This window comes from Peromyscus maniculatus, chromosome 6 (genome assembly GCF_049852395.1).
Source record: "Peromyscus maniculatus bairdii isolate BWxNUB_F1_BW_parent chromosome 6, HU_Pman_BW_mat_3.1, whole genome shotgun sequence".
Classification (NCBI taxonomy): Eukaryota; Metazoa; Chordata; class Mammalia; order Rodentia; family Cricetidae; genus Peromyscus; species Peromyscus maniculatus.
Window position 1 is genome coordinate 115668887 of NC_134857.1, and position 26119 is coordinate 115695005.

A 26119-nucleotide genomic window follows, 5' to 3' on the forward strand; every position below is an offset into this window, starting at 1 on the left:
GGTGATTGAGGTTGCTTGGACTCCACAAACAACTCCTAATAGATATACTATGAAAATACTATAGTTAAATTTAAAGTTTTTTTTTAAATGGACGTAGTATCTTTCTTCTCTGTCCTTGTTGTAAGAAAACCAAAAGCTCACATGCATGCTGTCAAAAGTAATCAGTTACCCAAATGAGTTTTTGGCTCAGGAAATTTAAAGTTTGCATGAGCTCTGCCTTTTTTCAATATTTTTACTTTCATTCTTTTCTCCCAGATGTGTTGTGTGTATTTCCCTAATAAATGTTAATGTTTTCAAATTTCATTTAATATTTATATACTGCTTCATACAAATTTCACATGATGTCTGTTGTGCTAATTATGACACTGCCTTCCACATTGGATTACTTAAAATCTTATGTAGAGGTCTAGACATTTTTGTTCATGTGTTTCAACCCCTGCTTGGACATCAGCACTAAAGAGATTTTGTCAGTGAGCACATGCTGTTGTGGGACTTCAGTCTTCTGTATTCACAATTTTTGAAGAAAGTTCCACTTTTCCTATTATGCAGAATTATCCCATTTAATTTAATGCATATGTTAGCATAGCTAGAAATTGGATCCATGTGCTTTACTATAAAATCCTATAGCCCGTTTCCTCAGAGAAACCCATGAACTCTTATCCAAAATGGCTATGTGCACTAGACTGTTAGACTTTTTTAGATAAATAATAAGCTGATAGGAAAAATACAAACTTGATTCTCATATAATTGTGTTAAAATGCCTCACACATTAAAGACCAAAACAAAATAAAAACAAAAACAAGATAGAGGTCAACCAAATGGCTCAGCCAGTAAAAGTGCTTGTTGGGCAGGCCTGATGACTTCAGTTATAACCTGGAATCCGCATAAATGTAAAGAGAGAGAAATAACTTCAAAAAGTTTCTTATGACCTCCCCACATGCAGTGTGGGACCTACTTGCCTATCCTTACACATCATGCACTCACATGTTCAGACAATAATGAAATAAAAACTTTAAAGGAGTTAACAATACTTTCTCAGTTTAACAGAGAATTTCAATGCAGGTAGAGATAATTTTGTTTTCTACATTGGCTCCTTGACTTCACGGTTTATAGTAACACATTTTTCATATATCTTAAGACTTAAAATTTATAGAAATATTTTATATTCTCAAAATATAAATAAAAATACACATATCAATAGCATTCTGCCTTGAAGAAAACTGAGATCTGTAACAGTCTAAAAAATTATGAAATACAAGTGGTATGAAAAGGAAAATGGGGGGAAAAGGAGGGGACTTTAATTCAGAACATCAGATAAAGGTCAATACAGGAGAGGGAGGGCAGAGGAAAAATAATACTAACAATATTTGAACAGGCTATAAGGAATTATTTTTTATTTACAAAGTTATGTAATATATATATATATATATATATATATATATATATATATATATATATATATAATGATGTTATGCCACCAAGGGCTGAAAAAAATGCATCCATTCCAAGAGCCGCAAAAATCCTAGTGCCAGACATCAGAAACCCCATTTTGGGTTGTCCATTTGGGTAGTCTAATAGACTCCTAAAACAACATAGGCTATTACTGTTGCCCTAGGTTTGCCCTCCAGCGATGGCTGAAGTCAAGGTTCTAAAATTTACTGTAGTCTGGTCTATTGAAACTGTATACTATAGATAACAGTTGGGCTATCTATCTATGGATTCTTTAAAACTGTGTTTTCATCAGGGAGATGGCTCAGTGGAGAACACATGTACCACACAAGTGTGAACACCAAGTTTTGATCCCTAGCTCTAGTAAGAAATACAGGAGGATGTGGTAGGTACCTGTAATCCCAGCACTAAAGAGGCTGAGATGGGATCCCCAATCCTCAGGGCAAACTGACTAGCTAGTGTAGCTAAATCTAAGCTCCAAATACCCTGCCTCTGTTACTAAAGTGAAAGCAGTTGAGGAAGCCACCTAATGTCAACCTTTGGCCTGCATACACGTGTACACTTGTGCACACAGGTACCCACATACATGTGAACACATAGACACACACAGTAGCACACACATGCCATAGTTGAAAAAAAGGTCTAGATACTATGGTTAATTTATTGAAACATGATTAAAGATACTAATAAGTGAAAGCAACAAGTTGTTAAATTGAACACTTGCCTTCTGCAGCCATCAAGGCGTAAATATAGGCTGAGCACATGCCAGTGAGAAGGCTGCTACTTCCCACTGTGAGCTTCCACATACATATGATAGAAAACACACACACACACACACACACACACACACACACACACACACACACCAAGGAGGATATGCTTCAATTTAGATATATAGAATACTAATGCATACTAAATTGAATGGAACCACATACTACATATGAAGTGCTAAGTTTCCAATGTTAGAATGACTGAGTAAAGAGTCAGGAAGAGTGAGCACCACAAACCCAAGCACAAGCCAGACACTGAGTAGGAAACTCTTGACATTAGTCAGTCAACTAACACTAGTAATTCTGTGATGCACCTCCACACTATTATTCCAGGCATTTAATGTGAAGAAAAGATCAGGATCTATAACACAGCCAGACACGACAGGATCTCTCTCCCTTTCAAGCCATTCCCAAACACCTACCACCTACATACCTATACACTTGAGCCCACGGATCACAGGCCAGGATAGTTAGGCAAGAAGTCAAGGTCACCCCATTGCAGATGTGAGCAATAGGCTTACATTCAGAAGTCCTGTTGGCAATATATGGAAATCTACTTTTCCTACTTGATAAAATTCCTTAAAGAAACTTTACAATGTAGAGCATTTTAATATTTACACCAAACAGCAGGAACAATCATTGTAGTCAAAGATACTTTTTGAAAGTTATTCCTGAAATAAGTATCCATTGCTTTTCCAGTTATTAACCAGCCTATATTAATGTTGTATAGCAGAAGATCTATTTTCCTTGTTTATTGGGACTTTAATGTAACCATTTTATTAAAGGCTTTCAGTTGATGAGGATTAATGGGGTGACAAATTATTGCAAAGATATATTACTGTTATTATTTTACTTTAAACACAGCAATACTTGTTGCATACTTTATCTTAAACCTCGAAGTTCTTTCAAATGTGAGGCCAACTTCCAGTTTTGCTTTCAATTTCTTGGTCTTTATTATTTTAATTAAGTTTTATATAATCTACAGTGTTGCTATTTGCTATTTCAATTGTTGAGGATTTTCTCAAGAATTCTTTTAAGCAAGCTTTGGCTTTATATCCTTTTGTAGGTTTAATCATCAAGTCTTTTACCCTTTGTCTTTCCGCGTATCAAAATAATTCCCATTGTGAGAAACTAAAACATGGTTTACTATTTAAAATCTTCTGTAATTTATAGAAATATATGGATTTTTATTCTTTTTAATTTGTGTATATGTATACAATGAAGTATGATCACATACTCTCCCCACTTCCCTTCTCCAGCTCTATCCTTATCTCCCTAAGCAATCCCGACTCCTAACTGCATTTTTTTTTTTTTTTTTTTTTTTTTTTGCATAGCCCACTAATTCCAATTAGTGCCGCCAAGATGTGAATGGGCATGGGAATTTACTGGATGCTGGGAAAGTCATCTAGAAATGACACTAACCCGAAAGAAATCCAAGGGTTAGACAGTAGTGATGGTTCGTTTTGCGTGCGAACGTGACTGGGTAATGGAATGTTTACAGTGCTCTGGAGCTATACCTTTAGATAGAATTGAAAGGGCATTTCCATAAAGAATTAACTGAGGGGGAAATGTCTGTTCTGAATGGTGGGGAGGTCACTATCTCATGAGCTGGGGTTCCAGACTGAATGAGAAAGGAGGAGAGAGAAAGGCGGTGGGACACAAGAATTCTCCTTTTTCTCCTTCCCAGAGCACCGAGATGTGACTGAGCAATGGCTGCACACTCCCCCACCATAGGGCCACTCACTGCCATGGCCGCTGCATCAGGAGAGACCGACATCCTCAAACTGTGAGACAAAATCAGTGTCTCCACCCACCATGCTTCCTGTCAGGCGCTTCATCACAATGACAATGGAAGTATCTAATAGCCTTATTAAAGCCCCCAAAGCTATTTACAATGAAAATCTCTGCTCATAAGCTACGTATAAATTCTTTAATTCTTACAGGAAAAACGTCATAAGATGTAAAACTATGATTTAAGAACTCTTGCTCCTCCTTCTGTGCCTTTACATAGGTGACACCAGGATAAGGACACAACTGGTTTATGTAAACCAGATAATGCTTTTTGACTATATTAGTTTTAAACAATAATTGGTTTCCTTTTTTCCCCTCCCTTACTATGGCCCAACATACTGATATAATTCCATGTAATTCCCTAAAATCAATCATGTCTACTGATGAAAGAATTAAGAATAGAATAAATCAGCAAACCAGCCAAAGCCAGATTATGTGTGTAGTGAAAATTAGGTATTTTTGGGGGGGGGGGGGGAAGGTAGGAAGGGGAACGAATGGTCCATTGGTGGAAGGTAAGCTTCAAACCTGAACAATATGTGCTTCAAAATCTTTGGGAAAAATAATTTGAGGATGTGTGTGAATATGTATGATAGATTAGAATTTGACTCAACACTACAGTTACTTAAATATTTAAGAAACAAAATGTTTTAATAACATAACGATAATACAAAATTTTTGCTACTCAGTTTAGAGACACACTTAAAGATACAGCTAACATGACTTGGAATAGATTAACATGGGGTTATCTTGCATAGCTTCACCAAGGAGTTATGGCTCTTAATTTATTTATACAAAATTGATAACCAGAGAAATAATGTATGTGACCTGTAAATCATAAGAAACACTTCCCACAAGTGTCACCATATCGGGTTTATATTTACAGTTTCTTAATGACATATTTGCAAGAGGAAATTTGATTGCTTGAAAATTATAGGTTAAATTATCCATAGTCATTAAAATGCATTTACAGATCTGCCATCCCCTAGCACAGCCACAGCCTCATGCTCAGTCACAGCAGGATGATCACACATTGCTATCTGTCTCATCTAGAAGGACAAAATTTTCTAGAAACACTCTGGCAAAGGGATATCTTACAAATAGCATATAAAAGTCACTTCACAAATTTCATGCAATAGTGATCAAGCTAAACCCTACAAAGTTAGCAATAAGCTAATACCACAGAGTGAATAGTCACCTAGAGACCATGATAGCAAACACTTTGAATCAGTGATGCACTTACAGAAGCAGAGACAGAGATACCAAGAGCATGTAAGAAAAGAAAAAAAAAAAAACAGATCAGGATGTTCTCCAGTGCTAGCTAACAGGCACATATAGTTCTACCAGGTAAATATCACTCTGAAAGTTGGTGATTATCTTTGAAAGTGACTAGAGATGATGAAGGTTTAACCAAAGCTCACCAGAGACTGGAAATTAGAGGATTGCATTTAGGAGCCTTGAGGACCAGAGAGTACCAAATGACCATGTTGCAGGTAATAATGTAAAGCTGATATGATGGACTTACCTGAGTTGCATATCATATTCTCTGACCAAGGACCTCATATAGAGGACACATAGTAAAATGAATACACTCATCAGCATGTGTAACCCTTCACTACCTACAGTGCATCAGGGTACAGGTGAGGTGTGCTTCTGATTAAAGACCTTAGACTGAAAAGCTGTGCTTTGTTAACTTGATATACATTCTCTGTGTTTGTTTTAAATATGTGCAAAATATATTCTCTTGAAACTTCAGAGAGTGGATGGCATTCACACGCTCCTGATAAATATTTTGATACTCCTGGTAAATGGAGAAAAGTACTTCATTGACTACCGTTTTATTTGTTGGGAACTACAAATGGTGACTCTTTTTGTAACTCCAATGTTTGACTAATTTCTGTGATAGTCAGTTAAGGGCTAAAATAACCAGAATCCATTTATAGTATTGTATCTTTCTACATTAACTACTTATTGACAATACAATTATATTAGTTGCGAGAATCCAAAGATAAATTTTCACATATTCACTGCCATAATCATTGTTACATTCAATTTTTCCAGTGCCTTCCCAAGAATAATTCATTTTCTGAAGCAAAATGTGCACTTCTTTGTTAGAGTGGCTCTTCTAGACTCGATGATGGGAACACAGTGTGCATGCTTTATTTACTGAGATAATATCATTCCCTTCTAAAATCTTTCTCTTGTTGCCATCTCATTAAACTATCATTTATCTAGAGTGTTCTGAAATTTGTGGTTTCAAGAAAAACAATGAAGGATGAAGACTTAAGAGGGAGAGAAAACGAAACACACAAGAGAAACAAGTTTGAACAATGTAAATTAATTTGTTATTGGGCAGACCTTCTGAACGATTGCCAAAATGTTTTACTTTAATCCAGCACTTCTGATCTGTTTGCATGTACCTAATAATATCTTATTTAGATTCTTAAACAAAGAAATGAAGGTAAATAGTTTCATTGCCTTTTGGCCATCTCATCTTCAATATTGAATAGGTTCTCTAGACGCCAGAAGGACGAATGGGATTCAACGGCAGTTTGAATATGGGTGGGGGTCAGACTTCTGTAAATAATTGGAGAAGTTCACAAATCTTATGAAATGTTTTTTAAGATAATGGGCAAGTTTGAAGCAACAGATGGTTTTGTCTAACACCATGTTACTAGCTGTGGGAGGGCATAGTTTTCAAAACAGTGATGTAGTCATGTTTATATACGCACATCAAGAACCAGCTGCAGATATATAAAAAGAGGGAAAAACTTACCACAAACTCTTCAAAGATTTTCTTGAGTTCTTCGTGACCATGCCTTTCAGCAATATGCAGCATGTCTGAACCATCCATATTCTTCATCGTGGCTGCCCAGGATGCCCCTGAACACTGCAGCAGATGTAGAGCCAGATTCTTTAGGCCAAACTTCGCTGCACAGTGGAGGAGTGTCGGGAGCTCTCTGGTGTGAGGAGCTGGAGTCAGGAAATACCAAGATTGAGTATTTTACTATATCTGCACTGCCATGAAATAGTCAAACACAAACTATCCTTGAAAACCACATTCAGAAAGTTGAACAGAACTTCAGTAAACGTAAGAAAACACTGGTGGTTATTGCAGTGGAGACCCTCCTTCCTATTTTCTTAAAATAAACACAAATGTCTATTATCATTAGCATTTATGCACCAAGCTTAATTGTGGAGTAGGCTTGAAATTACTGCAAGAATTTTACCTTTCACATTTCAAAAACCGTACTTGGCCCTTCCTGTATGCTATGCAATGGGTCAAAGTTTGACAAACATTTTACAAGGTGAGATTTTTATGGGCAAACAGTGACATTATTTAAGGTCTTAGCAACTTTCAATAAAAATAATGTATTCTCTTGCAAATGCACAATATATAAATTTTTATTTATTTGCGGTCTTTCATTATAGACAATTTTCTACAGTGGTTAAAATAGGTCAAAGTTAATCAATACAGATATCAACCTGGTAATTTCAAATTCTCACATGCCTTGATTGTCTCATCCTTTGCAACAGCAGAAAATATAATACTAATAGTGGCATCCCTTTCTAACCCATGCCCTATCATGGCTCCTGCATCCTGTCAATCTGGCAGGCTAAGTCCCTATTAATTCAGGTTCAGTATTTCATTAAATAAATATTTATTAATTATAGAAACATATACATCCTTTAACATCAACAATTTATCTTGGTATCCTCAAGTTAATGTATTATTTCAAAAACAATAAATAACTTCCTTGGGAATCTATTTCAACACAGCAGAAGGAATAGCCAGCACTGTCCAGTGGCTCTTCCCTGTATCCTGAGCATGTATCCAGTGTCAATGAATCAAGCCGTTCAGGTGATGCATCCATGACTCTATTATATTATTATGAGGGGCCTTTCTTTGATCATTATTGTCCTGGTTGGTTTTATGTCAACTTGACACAAGCCAGAGTCATTAGAGGAGAGAGAGCCTCAACTCAGAAAATGCCACTATAAGATCAGTTTGTAGGCAAGCCTCTGGGACACTTTCTTTTCTTCTTTTTAAAATCAAAGCATATTTTTTGAGTATCTGCTTGGTCTGGGTCCATCTCATTTGCTATGTAGTAAATAAAAGGAATATAATATTACTTTCTAGGAAGTAGGTTACTAGGCAGTGAGATAAGACAAAATTAGCATAGAAACTCTGGAGAGGCGATAAATTACTTGCCTATGGTTGGCTATAACAAAATAGGAAATAATCCATGTAAATAATCACTGATGTTATGCTCAAAAACATATTTTCACTAGTGGTTGTCTTGGGTGAGAAGAGGCAGAAATGGAGAGACAGAATGCAAAGTATCAGAATATAGGAGGGATAAATCTTGAACCTAACATATAATCTGAGAACTATAGTGAATGCTGTATCAATCATTTTTGTTAGCTAGGTGCTGGCGACACACACCTTTAATCTCAGCATTTGAAAGGCAGAGGCAGGCAGATCTTTATGAGTTCAAGGCCAGCTGGTCTACAGAACAAGTTCTAGGATAGCCAAGCTACACAGAGAAATCTTGTCTTGGGGGAAAAAAAAAGAATTTTTGCTAATGTTTTAGATACTCCTGCCATTAACAAAATGGCAGCCAAGGGCATTTTCTTAATTAGTAATTGGTGTGGAAGGGCTCATGCTATTGTGGGTGGGGCCACCCATGGGCTAGTGGTTTTTCATTCTATAAGAAAGCAGGCTGAGCGAGTAATTGGAAGCAAGCCAGTAAGCAGCACCCCTCCATGGTTTCTGAATCAGCTCCTGCCTCCAGGATCTTGCCATGTTTGAGTTCCTGTTTTGACTTTCTTCAGTGATGAATAGTGATATAGAAGTGTAAGCCAAATAAAGCCTGTCTTCCCCAAGCTGCTTTGGTCATTGTGCTTCATCACAGAAGTAGTAACCCTAACTAAGACAGTCATCTTCAGGATTTAACCCTAGTTCATATGCTCACTAAATATTTCTCCTTAAAGTTGCTTATGTATCTACTGTCATTAAGTTTTTTTACAGAAGCATCATTTGTATTTAAAACTGAAGTGATTGTGTTCAGTGAATTTGGCAACTGTACATAGCCCTGTTACCATCACTTAAAGCACATGAAAGCTTGAGTGTCACAGAAGTGCCCTCGTGTGCCACTACAGTTATTTCCCAATATTGGAGTCTGCTACATCCTAATTTTTAGAAAACAGACCAGGTATTTTGTTTCTGATGTGAGTAGAGTTATACTCTCTGCATTCTTATGCAACACTGTCTCCTGTCAGTTTCTGCCCTTCGATTTTCCTGGGCAGAATATATTTTCCCAACACTCCTCAATTCCCTGTCTTCAGATACTACTCTCTTAAAACTTGATTTTAGCTGGGTGGTAGTGGCGCACGCCTTTAATCCCAGCACTTAGGAGGCAGAGCCAGGCGGATCTCTGTGAGTTCAAGGCCAGCCTGGGCTACAGAGTGAGTTCCAGGACAGGCTCCAAAGCTACACAGAGAAACCCTGTCTCAACCCCCCCCCCCCCAAAAAAAAATAAAAAAACAATCAAACAAAACAAAACAAACAAACAAACAAAAATCCCACTTGTTTTTAGTGTTTCTACATATATTATGTTTTTATTAATTTATTTTTCTTCTAGGGCTTTGCAAGACCTACTGAATCTGTGATTTGCTTCCCTTCACCAGTTCAGGATCATTTTTGGCTTCAGATATTTTTCCTGCCTCATTCTTTCTCACCCTCATTGGGAAACTGAGTCACACAAATTCTAGATTAACTCAATAATATCAGCTAAATTATGAAGCAGAGCTAAGATAAATGAATGCATCCAAGAGCCGGACTTAGTCTTTTTACAGCTTTATGTAGATTCTTAGAATTTGTTTTGTCCTTTCTTTCAGTCGAAATAATTTATTTTGACCTGTTTTTAAATTCACTGATTTTTATACTCTTGTTTCTACTCATCCTAATTTTATCTATCTATCTATCTATCTATCTATCTATCTATCTATCTATCTATCTATCTATCTACCTACCCACCTACCTATTATCTATCAGTCCATTCAGACATGTTCTTACTATATAGTCCTGGCTAGATTGGAGCCCACCATGTAGACCAGGCTGTCCTTAAACTCATGGAGATCCCCCTGCCTCTGCTTCCTGAATACTGTGATTAAGAGTATGTGCTACCATGCCTGACAGTCCATCTAATTTTAAACAGCTTTTTTTGATTTTTTTCTGCCTCCTTTTTATGCCTGCTCGTCAACCCCTCTCAGTAGGTTCTATAGAATGATCACTATAGTTATTTAACGACCATAACTGACAAGTTCAGCATTAGGAGCATTTCCATGTCTGCCACTTTGGGCTGCTCCTTCCTTGACTGAGGAGCTCTCCTGCTCTTCCTTATCAAACATCTTGTAATGTTACTGTATGATTTGCATGAAGATAGAGGACTGAAATAATGAATAGTCCCACAATACGACACTTTTAAAAAAGCTGAGCCAGCTATAATGGTTGAGAAGAATTAATCTGTAGAATGTGCAGAAGGTGCTTATTTGGGGGGCTTTACTTAGGCTCGGATGACCAGTGACTTCAGATACATTGAGGGTCAGATCACAGCTTCATCTTCAGCACAGAGTGAAGTCTGAGCCCTGGTGAGTCTCAGGGGAGTTCTGCTGTTGGTGGAGAGCTGCTGCCGCTTCTGCTGTCACTGCTTGGCTCTCCAGGGTTTGTGTTTTCCTTGGGATTTCTTCCCACCCAACTTTCTTCCCTCAGGACCTCCACGGGGCACTCAGGTAACATTCATAGCCCAAACCATTGTAGCTTGGAAGTGTTTTTCCTGGGTTTCATGTGCTCTGTATTTACATTTTGGCTGCTGTTGCTTTCCATATGGCCAAAGATTTTGCAAGATTTGTCTCAACAACTGTCTTAAGTCAGTGTTCTACTGCTGTGAAGAGATTCCATGACCATGGCAAACCTTATAAAGGAAAATATTTAATTATGGCTGGCTTACAGTTTCAGAGGTTTAGTCTATTATCATCATGGCAGGAAGCATGGCAGCGAGCAAGTAGACAGTGCCGGAGAGGTAGCTGAGAGTTCTACATCTGGCTAGGCAGGCAGTGAGAAGACAGTGAGATACTGGGCCTGGCTTGAGCATTTTCAAACCTCAAAGCCAGTGACACACTTCCTCTAACAAGGCCACACCTCCTCCAACAAAGCTACAACTTCTAATAGTGCTATTTGCTGGTGACCAAAGATTCAAATCTATGAACCTATTGGGGGGCCATTCTCCACTCTTCATATTCAGTGGTTTTTATGGATGCCAAAGCATCTTTTTAAGGGTCTATTTCAGATTCTATGCCATTGGTCTAGCAATTCTTCCTTCATGGCAGCCTAAAGAAGAGAGCTCATGAACAGTACAGTCCTCCATAGCTGGGGCTCTTTGCCATACACAGTCATCACAAAGTCAGCTCAGCAAAGTTGGTCTGTGGTAAGATCTTGTCTTGTTCTATCAGGTGTGGATATAGTCAAGAGGTTTATTTTTCTTTCTTGTGAAGGATCTATGACATTCTGGGATTAAGTTTATTTATGTGTCTTCTATGATTAACTTTCTGCTTGGTCCAAACAACACCAACAAAACAACAAAAAACAACTCTTCCTTGGTTTATAGTATCAGGGCTAATAAGTCATGGATTTCAGGAGAACATCTATGGCCACTTTTCTAAACCAGCATAATTGCTAATCATATTATAAATGCTGATCCTTATATTCCCATCAAAGATGTTTCTCTTTGGAACAGACCAAAAAAATACAAAAAACCAAAACAAAACAAAAACCCAATTATGAGAACCATAACAGGTCTAAATGCAGAAAACAACTGTTTGTAGGATGCCCAGCTCCAATGGATATATCTACAACACAACTACTACACTGAAGGCTCTGAAAATATCAGGGAAGAGGGGACTGAAAGACTGTAAGAGCCAGAGGTCCAGAACATCTGCTATAAGAATGTGTCTCCTAGAAATGACAGGGAAGCCTCATTCATGATGCCTCAACAATATGGCTATCTAAACAAGACCTAAACAAGTACATTATCAAGACATGCCAACATTGAAGGAAGATATCACACAGGACTCTACCTTCTGACAAAGAACTACAGGCAACTAAGAAATGCTGAGACAGAGATAAATTAGTCACCTTAAGAGATGAGTACCCTAGTTGGTAATACAATACTATGTGGTCAGCCTTGAAATCTATACAGGCAAGCAACAGTAAAAGGACACAGTAGGTTATATTTAAGTACTTATGCATATATGTGTGTATGTGTCTATGAAAGGTTTGAAAAGAGCAGAAATTTGAGATGGAACAAGGTAGAAGAGGATATGGGAGAGGTGGTGAAATAAAGAGGAGAGGATATGATGTTATTATATTTTAATTTAAAAATCATGACTGATTAGGGAGGTATACATGTACACTCTCAGAACTTAGGAGGTAGATAAAGGAGGAATGGGCATTGAAGGTCATCCTTGACTATATACGGAATTGGAGGCTAGCTTCTACTATATGAGACTCTGTCTCAAAACACAAAACTAATGACAATAACAACAACAACAACAACAACAATGAAACTGAGTTTTGAATTTCTTATTCTTGTTTTGGTGTGGGTAGCATTAAGATGTAAGTTGTACATCCTAATCAGGGGATGGGTTCTAACAGCCTTTGTTCTTACTGAGTTATTTTTCCTAAACTAACAGCATTTAGTAAAGAACAATTTATAGTATTATTAATTACAAATAATAGATGTTTTCAAAACATACAACCTATTAAATTTTGATTAGATTTCAGTACATAACTGCTCCCATTCACTGCAATATACATTAAATTTTTGTTTAGTTCTTTTTTTTTCTAAACTTAGTATCATACAGAGGTGGAATTACACATTCCCAGAAAGCTTTCATTTAATTAATCAAGATTTCTTGTATTTGTTCTATTATCAATTAATAAACAAAGCTACAATTTACAGTACGATATAGCAAAGTTGCTGGGTTCCCCCCACACAATGAGAAATGATCAGTTTTTTAGTTCTATCAGCCAATGTTTGCCAAATAGAAATTTAAGAATAAGAGACCAGAATGTCTGTGGGAATGTTTTAAAGGAACATCTAATCAGATATGTCTTTTACAAGTTAAAGTAAACAGATGAATTTTTGCACAGCCAGGAGACTGAGTCATATACTTGTCTATGCAGGGTGCTTAAACTGTCTCAGAGAAGCCCTTAAAAAGATGGCCAAGAAGTAGATTGGCATACTCAAACCAGAGCTTTTAAAAGCTTAACCTAGCTAAGTAGAATGACAAAATGGAACGTGTCCAGCTATAAAATATAAGAATTAATTTAAAATTTGACAGTGAGAAGGGTATGGAAACTGACAGTGCAGGATACATAATCTGTTTGTTCTCACAAATTACTCTCTTGGATATTAAGCATTCATTCACTCAGAGTGAGAGGCCAGGTGGCCACTTTGGGACAAAACAGTGAGTCACATGAAAAAGCGATTAAAAGGCAGGTGATGCACATTTTAATCCCAGCTCAGCCAGTAAATCTTTGGCTCTTAAAACAGTTCCTTCACCTTCCTGCACCTCAGCTGTTTTATTTCTAAAAGTAGAAGGTTGGGGGTGGGGGTTACAATCATTCTAATATTCTTCTGTTTTATGCCACAGAATCTCAGGGAGGGAGTTTTCCCTGTGTTTTAAATACAAAGAAATAGGGGAAGGGGGTGGGGAGATGCCTCAGTTGGTAAAGAATTTGCCACACAGGCATGAGGACCTGAATGTGGATCTCTAGCATCTCTGGCACATTGAAAAAGCGAAAAAGCATCAGTAGCATCAGTAGCAACAACAACAATAAAAACAACACACACACGTACATACATACATATGCACACTGCCATCACCGCCACCACCACCACCACAACAAAACAATGAAAGTCAGGTGTGCCACTGCCTGGATCTGCAATACAAGCACTGGTGAGACACAAGGCAGGAGAACCACTGGAACTTGATGGCCAGCCAGTCTAGCCAACGCGTAAACTTCATCAACCTTTGGATGTGTTTGTTTTCTCTCTCTCCCTCTCTCCCTCTCTGTCTGTCTGTCTGTCTCAACAATAAGGTAGTCTGAATAAGTCATGAACAATGGCACCAGCTGATATACTGATGTGGACTGAAAAACCTCACAAGTTCCCAGCCCAAAGTCAAGAATGATAGGCAATAAATGACGGAGGCAGCCCCCTGACTGGTTATAAAATACCCTAAAGACATACATATGAGCCAAGCTAAATGGACTCAGCATGTTGTATTTATATGCTTATGTATGAAACAATAATAACCAAAAGGAAAACAATAGTGATAATTCACAAAAGCAGAAGGAGGATCTGGAGGTGGAGGAAGGGGAACAGTGGGAAGGACAAGTAGGTATGGTAATAGAGAACTGAAGATGATCATATGAAATATCATAAATTAATTCTGTTAGTCTGTATAATTAATAAATGCTAATAAAATGAAAACTAAACTAAACAATGTAAACTTTTATTTATGAAATTCCAACTTTGTATCTATAGTGTGTTTATTGTAAAGGAATAAAAATCAGAATAACCAGAAACAGTTGTAGTATGAAAGCAGATGGACTGTTTGAGATCATGAGTGGCCACTGAGGACCATGCCTTACAGGGGGATTGTTGTGCTTATTTTCCCGTACATGGATCACACAGAAATCCAAGTAATGTGTGGTATGAAGCAGTAAATGGATAGATGTGCAAGGCTGGAGTGCCTGAGTTCATTAGCAAAGAGTGTTCAGTATTTATTTCAGGTCTTCCATTGTCTGGAACCTGAACATATTAAATGACATATACTAAAAATAAACAAGGCCCTGATGAAATCTGGTAACTTACTAAAGTTACCAGGAGTAATTTAACAATGCCTTCAGTAGAAGTATATATATAAAGCCAAAATTAAATGAAAATGTAATATGGGAATGATTAGGAAACATTTAAGGTTGGGTTAGCCAGCAGAATTAGATCTTCTAATATTTATCCTTGATAGGTATGCATTTGTATATTGGCACTTATTAAATGTTCATACACTATATTGAGTCTGGGATAATGACTCATTGGGTAAAGCTTGAAGCTCAAGTGTGTGGATATGTGTTCTAATCTCCAGCAACACATTAAGTCAGGTACAGAAATGCATGTCTGCAGACCTAGCACTCCTACAGTAAAGTGGGAGGCAGAGAAAGAAACCTCTGGAATCTTGAGGGCTAGCTAACGTAGTGTATAAGGTGGAGAATGCCATAGAGTCCTGTCTTCAACAAGGTGGAAAATGAAGGTGATGCCAAAGGTTGTTCTGGGACACCTACACACACACCATAGAAGGTATGAACTCTCGTTTGTTGGCAGGTGTGTGTATGCACACACACGCACACAAACATATACACCAAAAGAATTTTTAAAGTATCTTTCATATATTTATTTATTCCTATTAGATATACACATAGTTCATATATATTAAATGTATTTTATACATAGATCTACAGATCTATCATCTCTATCATCTATCTCTCTATCATCTCTCTATCTAATCTATCATCTGTTCATCCAATCCATCTGTCCATCCATCCATCCATCCATCCATCCATCCATCCATCCATCCATCCATCCTTATTCTTTTTGTTTTGTTACTCTAGAGAATCCTGACCAATACTGTGGTGATATTTTTTGTGTGTGTGCTGAAATGTGGTGATATTTTATTTGTATGTTAATAAATAAAGTTTGCCTAGAGATCAGAGGTCATAGCCAGCCATAAGCAAAAGTCAGGTGGTGGTAGCACACGCCTTTAATCCAATCACATGTCAGATAGAGTCTCTGTGTGTTCAATAACATACTAGGGAACAACCAACCATGGTGACACACGCCTTTAATCCCAGTACTCACAGAGACCTGGAGGTCTGTATAGACAGGCAGTGATAAGGAAGTGAGGTGGCTGGGCTAAGAGCCAATGAGAGGGCAAAACAGCAAGGCAATAAAGGCACAGGTTAGACAGGAAGAAGCTCACTCTCTTGGGAAGCTATGGTGGGGTGGTGAGCAAAGTTTAGCTGATGGCTCTCACTATTTCTCTGATCTCTATGGCTTTCACCCCTGAATTTGGCTCTGTTTCTTATTTAATAAGATTGCTTAGGAATTTGTCTACACAATACAGTAAGGAAGGTGACTATGATACTTTGCAAATCATAACCTACGGGAATAAGAGAAAGGAGAAGTCTTCCATGACTTTCTGTATCTTTCTTATTAGAATAATGCAGATTGAGTGTTTACAGTTTTGGATTTTAAAACAGTGTGGTAAAGTTAGCGCTCCAAGGACAAGTGAGTCCTTTCAGGAAGTGAAGGGAGGTGTTCCCTTTCAGGAAATGAAGGGAGATGTTTAAGGGATGGATTAGTAACAAGGTGGCAAACAGAAGTATCTGGGCATGCCAGGATTTTTAAGAGAGAAAGTTTTAGGTCTAAGCAACACTGCCTTACAACTGCAAATGGGGAGGCTCCTTAGTTATTATCTTATGCAAGACGTGAACACAGTGTGTGGAGGCTCCTTAGCTATTAGCTTATGTAAGATGTGAGCACAATGTGTGTCTCCACTTCCTGTCTGTGTTTGCTCCTGTGTGTCTAATTGAGGCTAACTCAAGCATGCATTTTCCTTATTAAAATGGATGGTGGAGATCTTATTTCCTATTAGTTGCTAATAGCTGGTATTTTATGTTCCTTTTCCTGACTCTAATATACTCATAGACGCTTTTTACTTTTGACCCCAATAAACTTGTATTTTTGATGCTGGGCCTAGAGAAGCAGAAGAGATAGGCTTGATATACAGGGAGGTCCATGCAGCATCTTCAGAAGACACACAGGTCAGAACTTCACTCTGCTCTGGCAGATGCCAAGAGAAGAGGAAAAACATAAACTACAAGGCAAAATCATGAAACTAAATAGTCCTTATTCCAACAAAGAAAAACTCATTTTTATATTTGGAGTTCAAATGTATTTCCACCTATAACTATGGGTGATGATTTATAGCTAACTGTTTCCACTAGTGAATAAATAAGTCTAGTAAATTTGTATTAAGTGCTAGAAGCCCTTTTGGGCACAGAGTTTTGTCCTAAAGGGCAGCATTTGCCATAAGGATGAAATGGGTGCTCTGAAGCCAATCATGGAAAATGAAATGAAGATCACTATTTTTATAGAATTTCAAGAGATAGCAAAATGAATACATAAAGGTATTTCAAATCTATTCTTATAAATTATGCCATAAAATACTGTATATAATTTAGTCAAAACCTTGTTATAACATTTTCCTCCAAATTGGGGACCAATTCCCCGTGTCTCTTTGGTTCTATCTATCTATCTATCTATCTATCTATCTATCTATCTATCTATCTATCTATCTATCTATCTATCTATCTATCATCTTCATCTCCATCTCTCCTCTCTACTTGTATGACCCACAATACTCTGGAGGTACCTCCCATAGTATATATGGTCACATTGCCCTAATGTGGCCTCAGAAACTAGGCTTCCTGTAACTTGATATCTGGCATCCCAACATCTCTTCTGTAATGTGGAGATTAAATAACACCACAGGAGCATTGTGAGGAATTAAATTAATTTATGTAAGATGCTTCACCCTGTGTTTGGCACAGTCAAACATGAAACACAAATACTAGCTATACCTAGTAATAATACTTATTCTTGGGGTTTTGTTTTCTCCTTCCTTAGCATTCCTTTGTCTTTCATCCGGGAGAGAGAAGGTTATCACTTATAGAGCTTAACCGAGCCAACTTTCATTTGCTGGTGGATATATTTGAGCAAAATAATACATTTCCTCTTTTCCCAAACTAACTCCCACTTTGACAGTCAGCTAAATTACATTTCTTCCTGCCCCGACAGGAAATAGCCTGCATTACACAGACTTGAGAAGGACTGTGTAGAACCTATGGAAATTAAGGAACTGTTGCATTGAACTGCTGAAAGTGGTTTGAAACTCTAAGCAGCTGAGGGCTAGAGAAGGGTTGCTGTGATTACACTGGCTGAGCGTGCAGTCCTGGCCCAGCCGTCAGATCAGCACAGCTGCATTCAGACTGTCTGATGAGGGACAAACCAGATGTGCTCATAGATGAATCAGAACCAACATAGTAACTGCTTAAAGTGATCCTGACTCATTTTAGTTTTCTCTTTGATATTCTTGGGTCTAGTATCTTGTATACCAGTGAAACTGGTGAATACAATCCCTTACACCAATTTCCCAGTCCACAGTGTAGAGACTCACACATAAATCCTTCCTATGACTCCCGTGTTAACAGTCCTAAGTTACAGGACTATCCCAAGTTTGTTTAAATGTTTCTTACCATTCTACTCCCATGGAGAACTTTTTCCATTTGGAAAATTCTCCATGAGAAAGGTCATTTATAAGTCAACAGCACATCATTACAAAGTAAGAGAACGAGAAACTGGAGCAGACTTTTCCTCTTGTCCACATCTACCTTATCTTTACCTATCCCCCTTTGTCTGCTGAGAGTAAAGCATCAAAACAAATGCCAAATGAGGAAGTTCGTTGTCTAGACGAGGGTGAAATGACTAAGATTGGCTTGGAATAGTGTTTTACTTATTATTAAAGAAGATTCAAGGAACTGACCCTAGAATTTCCTAAAATATCTTTTTAAAAGAAGACTGGGTGAGAAAATAATAAGTCTTCTTTAATATAGCTTTATGCTTTTAAATAAACACAGATGTCTATGGGTCATCCCATGACTTTTCATAAGAATGTCAGTGTTGAACACATGTTCAGTTCCCCATGGGTCCATTCTCCTCACAATATCCTAGCCTTCCATTGATGTAAGCTAAAGTATATAGAAACAAACAATGTATGTTTAACAATGAAACATTTCAGCAATGAAATATTGGCTTGCTCTGGGAAACACACTCAGGGTTATACCTGCTTCACTCTTTGCCTAGTGTTCAAATATGTTTATTGTCTTACTGAAGAACATGGTGGTCTCCCCCTCATATTCTTAAAATGAATTTCTACATAAACAAGGGCATCTCAAACCTTATCATCAGTTTAACAACAACATGATGAGACACAGATGTGGGGTCTTTAGGAGCAGGTATTTTGAAGCTGGCACTGAAGTAGAACTTTAAGAGCAGGAAGGTAAGTTGTTTCTGGTGCTAAACACCATGGCCCAAACCAGTTTAGGAGGAAAGGGTTTATTTTAGCTTACAGTTTATAGTCCACCATCAATTCAAGGCAGGAACTGAAGCAGAGACCATGAAGAAATGCTGCTTGTAGGCTTGCTCATCAGGATGCCCTCATACAGCTTGGCTTTTTATACAAGCTGGGACCACCTGCCCAGGTGGCACCACCCACTATGAGGCCTTCCCACATCAAACAGGAATCTAGAAAAGGCCCCACTGACTTGTCCACAGGCTAATCTGATGGAGGCAGTGTCTTAACTGAAGTTCCTTCCTCCCATGTGACTCTAATTTATATCAAGTTGACAAAAACTAAGCAGCACTTGAACTGTGAACTTGAATCATGTTCGCATCCTCCTTTGTATTTTATTGTGTTTATTGTATTATGTTCTTTTGTATTTCAAAGGGAATTGTTGTGTCATAGGTTGAATAGTATCTGATTTCCAGGCAATCCTCAGCAATAACGATGGATGAATTATGTAATCATGCAGGGCAAGGATTGTGCACAACTTATATCCCAGTACTTAGGAGGCAGTGGCAGGTGAGTTGGAGGACAGCCTGGTCTAGAGAGCAAGTTCCAGAACAGCCTAAGGCTACACAAACAAATCCTATCTCAAAAAAAACAAAAACAAAAACAAAAAACCAACCAACAAAAAAAGAATCATGTAATCATTTGTCTTCTGATTTTAGCTTTTTTTAAAAAAGTTACTTTATAAAAAATTTTGTTAAACAATTTTCATCAAATTCTAACAATGGTTCACAACTTGCATTTGCCACCATTTTTCCAATTTTTATAAAGACAGACTAATATTTTTTTCTTTGTCAAGATCTAGTGCGAGGATAAATTATTTTGCTGGTCTGTTTTTAAACAATTAAAAGCTGGTAAACATGTCTGTCCATGGGGATCACCTGGAAACATAACCACTGAGGATGTCCTGGGTCCCCCCTAATTTGTGCTGAGCATGGCTTAGGCCTGCTGTATTATGAAAGTTCTGCAGGCGACTAAAATATTCAGCCCTTATACACAAGTGAGGCCTGACGGTCATCAGCACCATCTTTACCCATGCTTATCAGCAAGACATTTAAGACATACTCAATCTTACTGCATCAGAGCCACATGTTCAAAGGGTGTAATTCAACCCATCTATTATTCATCATCTATGAAAATATAGAACCAATGCTATTGCATCCTTCCTCATTAATCAAGTTTTCTTTATTTATGAATGAAATACTCCTGATAACTTAGAAGGAAGAAAGGTTTATTTTGACCTTTTTAATTTTAAAGAGAAAGGAAAGGGCTGGGATTTTACATTCCAACTGAAGCAGATGTATCACATAATGTAAAATCTCCCAGTAAGCTATATCACCTGACCTAAAACTCCATAGTAGGCCTGATCTTTAAAGATGTCTCTCAACATCAGCAACTTGGGAACTAAGCATTTAAACAGGGGCTTTGAAAGAGCATTCCAGATCCAAGCCAGAACACATAGGAGCTCCAAAAATCTCAAATTTAAAGTTATCTCGAATTCTTCTACAAAATGAGAGCCTAACCCATTTGCATTCTCCAACTCTACAGTTCTAATTTCATAAACTTAAACAAAACTGACAAAGTTGATAAAGATTGTATCCCAATTCCATCCTCATAGTTTTGTGTATACTTTCATGCATCTAGAGTTCTTTTCTACTTTCTCTCTCCTCGCTGGGACTCATTTGATATCTGAAGTACATCTCTGAAGCCGACAACGAAAATTAATGTATGTTTTTTCGGTTATTTCTATAAGCCCAAAAGTGTCACATTGTTTAGATCATCAACTACATATTGTCTTGTTTCCTCAATTAAATTTTAAGTATCTTGAATTAAAAAAATTACATTATATTCCTTTTCAGTCCTAATCTGGCACCTTATTTTGTAAGTGAATAACACAGTTAAATTTTTTCTCACTAATCTAACTGTCTTACTTCTTAAAAGCTGGCATGTCTCTCATGCTTCCCTACAATAGACCCCATGGTTATTCAGTTGCTTACACAATTAGCTGCCTCGCAATCAGCTGGGCTTTGGAATTCTTGCTGCTGCCTAAAAGCCTAAATGGCTCATAATAAATCTGCTTAACTAGCATAGAAATCAGCCAGAAAATGCCTTAACCTTTAAGTGTTAATATGCAAATACTAGACTTCTCATATTCCTTAGCCATGTGCCTGTCTCATTTAGCATCATATCTCAGTGTTTACAGATGCTGCATGCCAAGTGACCTGTAAACAGTCTTTCAATAAACTGTGCAGAAACAAAAATATTTCTAAAATAGACCATGAGCTCATAGTAACATTTGACTTTATAACTTTCATAAGTAGCTCTTACATGTTCTTTCTTGGTCTTTATGTATTTTGTACCATACAAATATAAATAGTAATTATAGAAAACTCCCATTCAGAGGCCAGTGTGATGGCTCAGAGAGTAATGCCACTTGCACATGGAGCCAAGTCTCTTGATCTCAGTACCTTCCATGAGATCCAACACGAGAGGAGAGACTTACTCCCACAAGATGTTCCCTGACCTCCAACACGAGTGTGTACCCACTCACACACATACACAAATAAATAAATTTAGCAGGTTTTTAAAACAAGGAAATGCCATTTTGGAAATTTTTTAAAACACAATTACTTAAATTATACAATAAACATATAACTACTACAAACATCAGGTGAGACAAACAATTTACACACTACCATGTATGTCTACTATTCAACACCAAAATATCAAGCCAGCAAGAAAATCATAATACAATTAATTTTGAAGGTTGCATTAATATCTGTGTTAAAATTTACATAACCATTGATCTTTGAAATACTATTATTTCAGTTTTTGGTAATTATAAACAATGACATGAAAAACAATATTTATCACAAATTTCCTCATTCAAACATATCCTTAGAATGAAAAGAGTTAAGTACATGGAGCCACAAATGTTTGTACTGTTGGGGCTGACACAATGGATCAGTGGGTATACTGTTTGTGGGATAAGCCTTCTGACCTGAGTTTTATCCCCATGGCCAGTGTAAAGGTAGATGGAGAAAAGTGATGGCTGGAAGTTGTCCTCTGCCTCATGCCTGTGTGTTCATGCCTACACTCACATATATACATCACACATACATGCAGGCTCACACACACACACACACACACACACACACACACACACACACACACACACATCCCTCATACCCATACCCATACACTAATAAAATATATTTAAAAGTTTGTTCTATAGTATGTCTTCAAGAGTTAGGAGTAATGTAAAATAGTAAGCTGTTTCTTGGTGATATAATTTCTTAAAGAGTCACAGAAATTAGAATATAATAAAATGAATAATACTGTTGAAAAATACTCACATTCTTTCTGAGGGTAAGTTTCAGTTTCGAGAGGTTTGAATTCATAATATGGTATCTCATGCTTGAATATGGATGTAAGAACACAATCAAGCTCTTCAATGCTTTTCTATTTTCAAATGAAAAAGAAATTTAAAATTAGCTGATAGGATGCTCATGTTCCAGTGAATGGCCCCCAAACCATGCACACATAGGTAGCACTAAGTGAACTTAATGTGTCATAAAATAGAAAGACATGAAATTAGGAGTGGGAAATATTGGGGGAATGAGAATTGGAGATGGAATGGGGGTGTATGTGATCATAATTCATTATACACATGTACAAGAAAAAGGAAAAAAGTGACAAGGGAAAAATTGGCATCTACCCCAAATTAGAGAGTTAGGGAATTGGTGGCACAATGATGCTAAGTCATGCTTTCATTTTCTCACATTTATTCCATAGATTAACGATGTGCCCAGCCTCCCTGAGTGATGCCTCTTAGCGCAGTGGATGACAGTTATTGCAGAAACATATAACTGGCCAAAGGACTGAGAAAAAGTGTTGCTGGAGTGCTGGTCCCTAAGTGAGACAGCTACACATCCCTTTCCAAGACTCAGGAAACATCGCAGAGTAAGAGCGGAGTGTATGCAGCAAACACATGTCTTCTGGACATGACATAGCCATTGTCCTCACAGAATCGGTGCAGCTGCGGTTATCAGCACAATTTTGAGCCAGTCAACACCTCATCACAATTGAAGAAGGGGTCCACAAGGCTCCACCTCTCACTGAGGGACTACTGGCAGTTAACTGTAGCTAGAGTTTTCCTGCCTTGCCCACAGTCAGGACAAATCTTTGTCACCCGCCACTCAGACCCAACCAAGTAAACACAGAGACTTATATTGCTTACAAACTGTATGGCCATGGCAGGCTTCTTACTAACTGTTCTTATAGCTTAAATTAATCCATTTCCATAAATCTATACCTTGCCACATGGCTTGTGGTTTACCGGCGTCTTCACATGCTGCTTATCCTGGCGGTGGCTGGCCATGACTCCTGCCTTCCTGGTCTTTCTTTTCTCCTCTCTGTTAGTCCCACCTATACTTCCTGCCTAGCCACGGGCCAATCAGTGTTTTATTTATTGACCAATCAGAGCAACACATTTGCCATACAGAACATCCCACAGCAGGTAACAGCTGTGGAGGGATAAATTCTCATTTTCTTCAGTGGTGAAGCCACTCGTATTTATCCGAAAAGAGGGAGGAAAGTGGGATTATAGGTGACTCATGAAGTTGGTGGGTGCTACCAGCCACATCAATTCTCTCTCTCTTATTCAGAAAACAAAACCTCTAGAGCTCTATCCATATTATTTCATTATCTAGAACTCTCACACAACTGCATTTAGTGGCAAGCGAGGTTAAAAAGTATCTTATGGAACAATGAATTTCCCAGAATTTATCAAAGATGCTTCTTCTTACAGTAGGTGGTAATCAACATAGAGACTTTCCCTGGTCAATGTGCTGAGAACAACAGACTATGCACTTCTCAGCACTAAATGGGACATACATATTATACCCGTGATGGCTAGTTTTGTGTCAACTTGACACAAGCTTAAGTTACTGAGAGGAGGAAGCCTCAGCTAGGAAAATGCCTCCATTAAACCAGGCATTTTCTTAATTAGTGCTTGATGTGGGATATCCCAGCTGACTCTAGGTGTTACCATCCCTGGGCTGGTGGTTCTGGATGCTGTAAGAAAGCAGGCTGAACAAGACATGAGGAGAAATCTAGTAAGTACTACTCCTATAGAGCCACTGTATCAGCTCCTGCCTCCAGGTTCTTGCCTAGTTGGAGTTCCTGCCTTGGCATCCCTTAATAGACCATTGTCTTAGTTCAGGTTTTCATTTCTATGAACAGACACCATGCCCATGGCAACTTTTATAAAGAAAACATTTAATTAGGGTGGCTTACTTACAATTTCAGAGGTTCAGTCCATTACCATCATGGGTGGGGGAGCATGGCAGCATGCAGATGGATGTGGTGCTAGGTTAGTTGAGAGTCCTACATCTTTCAGGCAACAGGAAGTCGACTAACTGTGACACTGGGTGGTATCTTGAGCATAGGAAACCTTAAAACCTGTCCCCACAGTGATACACTTTCTTCAACAAGGCTATACATAATCCAACAAAGCCATACCTCCTAATAGTGCCACTCCCTGTGAGATTATGGGGGCCAATTACATTCAAACTACCACATCCCACTCTCTGGCCCCCATAAGCTTGTAACAATATCATAATGCAAAATTCATTTAGTCCAACTTCAAAAGTTCCCATAGTCTGCCACAGTCTTAACAATGTTTAAAATTTCAAAGTTCAAAGTCTCTTCTAAGATTCACACAATCTCTTAATTGTAATCACCTATAAAAATCAAAATAAAAAAACAGATCACATACTTCCAACATACAATGGCACAGTATATACATTATCATTTGAAAACATAGGGAAGGGAGCACAGTGAGGAAATACTTGACCAAAGCAAGACCAAAAACCACCTGGGCAAACTTCAAACTCTGCATCTTTATGTCAGATATGTAAATGCTCTTCATATCTCCAATTCTGTTCAGCTTTGTTGACTGCAGCACACTTCTTTCTCTTGGGCTGGTTCCACTCCCTGTTAGCAGCTCTCCTTGGCAGGTATCCCAAGATTCTGCCATCTCCAACATCTTGAGGTCTCTAAGGCAATCCAGGCTTCAACTTCAAAGCTTCATAAAACAGCCTCTCTACTAGGCCCTCATTCAGGGACACATTAGACACATGCCTGGCCTCAGCAACTCTATTCCATAACTCTTTTCTATCCTTAACTCTAAAACCAGAACCATGTGGCTGAAGCTGCCAAGTTCTGCTGCTTGCTAGGGCTGGAACATGATCCCCTCATTCAATTACATCTTCACCAGCTTTCTGTCCTTCAATGCCTAAGCTTGGCTGTCCTGAAGCTTGCTCTATAGACCAGGCTGGCCTCAAACTCAGAGATCCCCCCAGCCTCTGCCTTTCCAGTGCTGGGATTAAAGGTGTGCCCCACCATACCTGGCTCTAAGCTTTTCTTTAGTTCCTTTTTGTAAGTTGGAAACTTAGCTGGGTGGGATCTTGCCTTGAGGTCACTACTCCCTTTATTCAATTTCCTTAATCAGTTTATCTCCTTGCATCCAGATTCCTCAGTCCTTGGAAGGGGTTTCTGGCATGACTATTAGGGTGTTTGGCCATCCCATCACCAGAGTAGGTCAGTTCCGGCTGTCTCTCGACCATTGCCAGCCGTCTATTGTGGGGATATCTTTGTGAATTTCTGTGGGTCTCTCTAGCACTTTGTTTCTTCCTTTTCTCATGTGGTCTTCATTTACCATGGTCTCCTATTCCTTGTTCTCCCTCTTTGTTCTTGATCCAGCTGGGATATCTCGCTCCCAGAGACTCTCTTTCCCT

The 26119-nt window shown here is 38.2% G+C and overlaps 1 protein-coding gene across 4 annotated transcripts in view; it reads right to left on the reverse strand.

Annotated features, from left to right (window-relative positions):
• Positions 1 to 26119, reverse strand: part of Bank1 (B cell scaffold protein with ankyrin repeats 1) — a 248059-nt gene that overhangs the window by 138717 nt on the left and 83223 nt on the right. For all 4 annotated transcript variants that reach the window (XR_013052383.1, XM_076575036.1, XM_042279976.2 and 1 more), the window contains 2 exons: positions 22676 to 22781; positions 6784 to 6980 (listed from right to left, as the gene is read on the reverse strand). Coding sequence is in view for 3 of the 4 variants with exons in the window: in XM_076575036.1 (XP_076431151.1) it covers positions 6784 to 6980; positions 22676 to 22781 (303 nt within the window). In the remaining variant the exon portion in view is untranslated. The remainder of the gene's footprint in view (positions 1 to 6783; positions 6981 to 22675; positions 22782 to 26119) is intronic.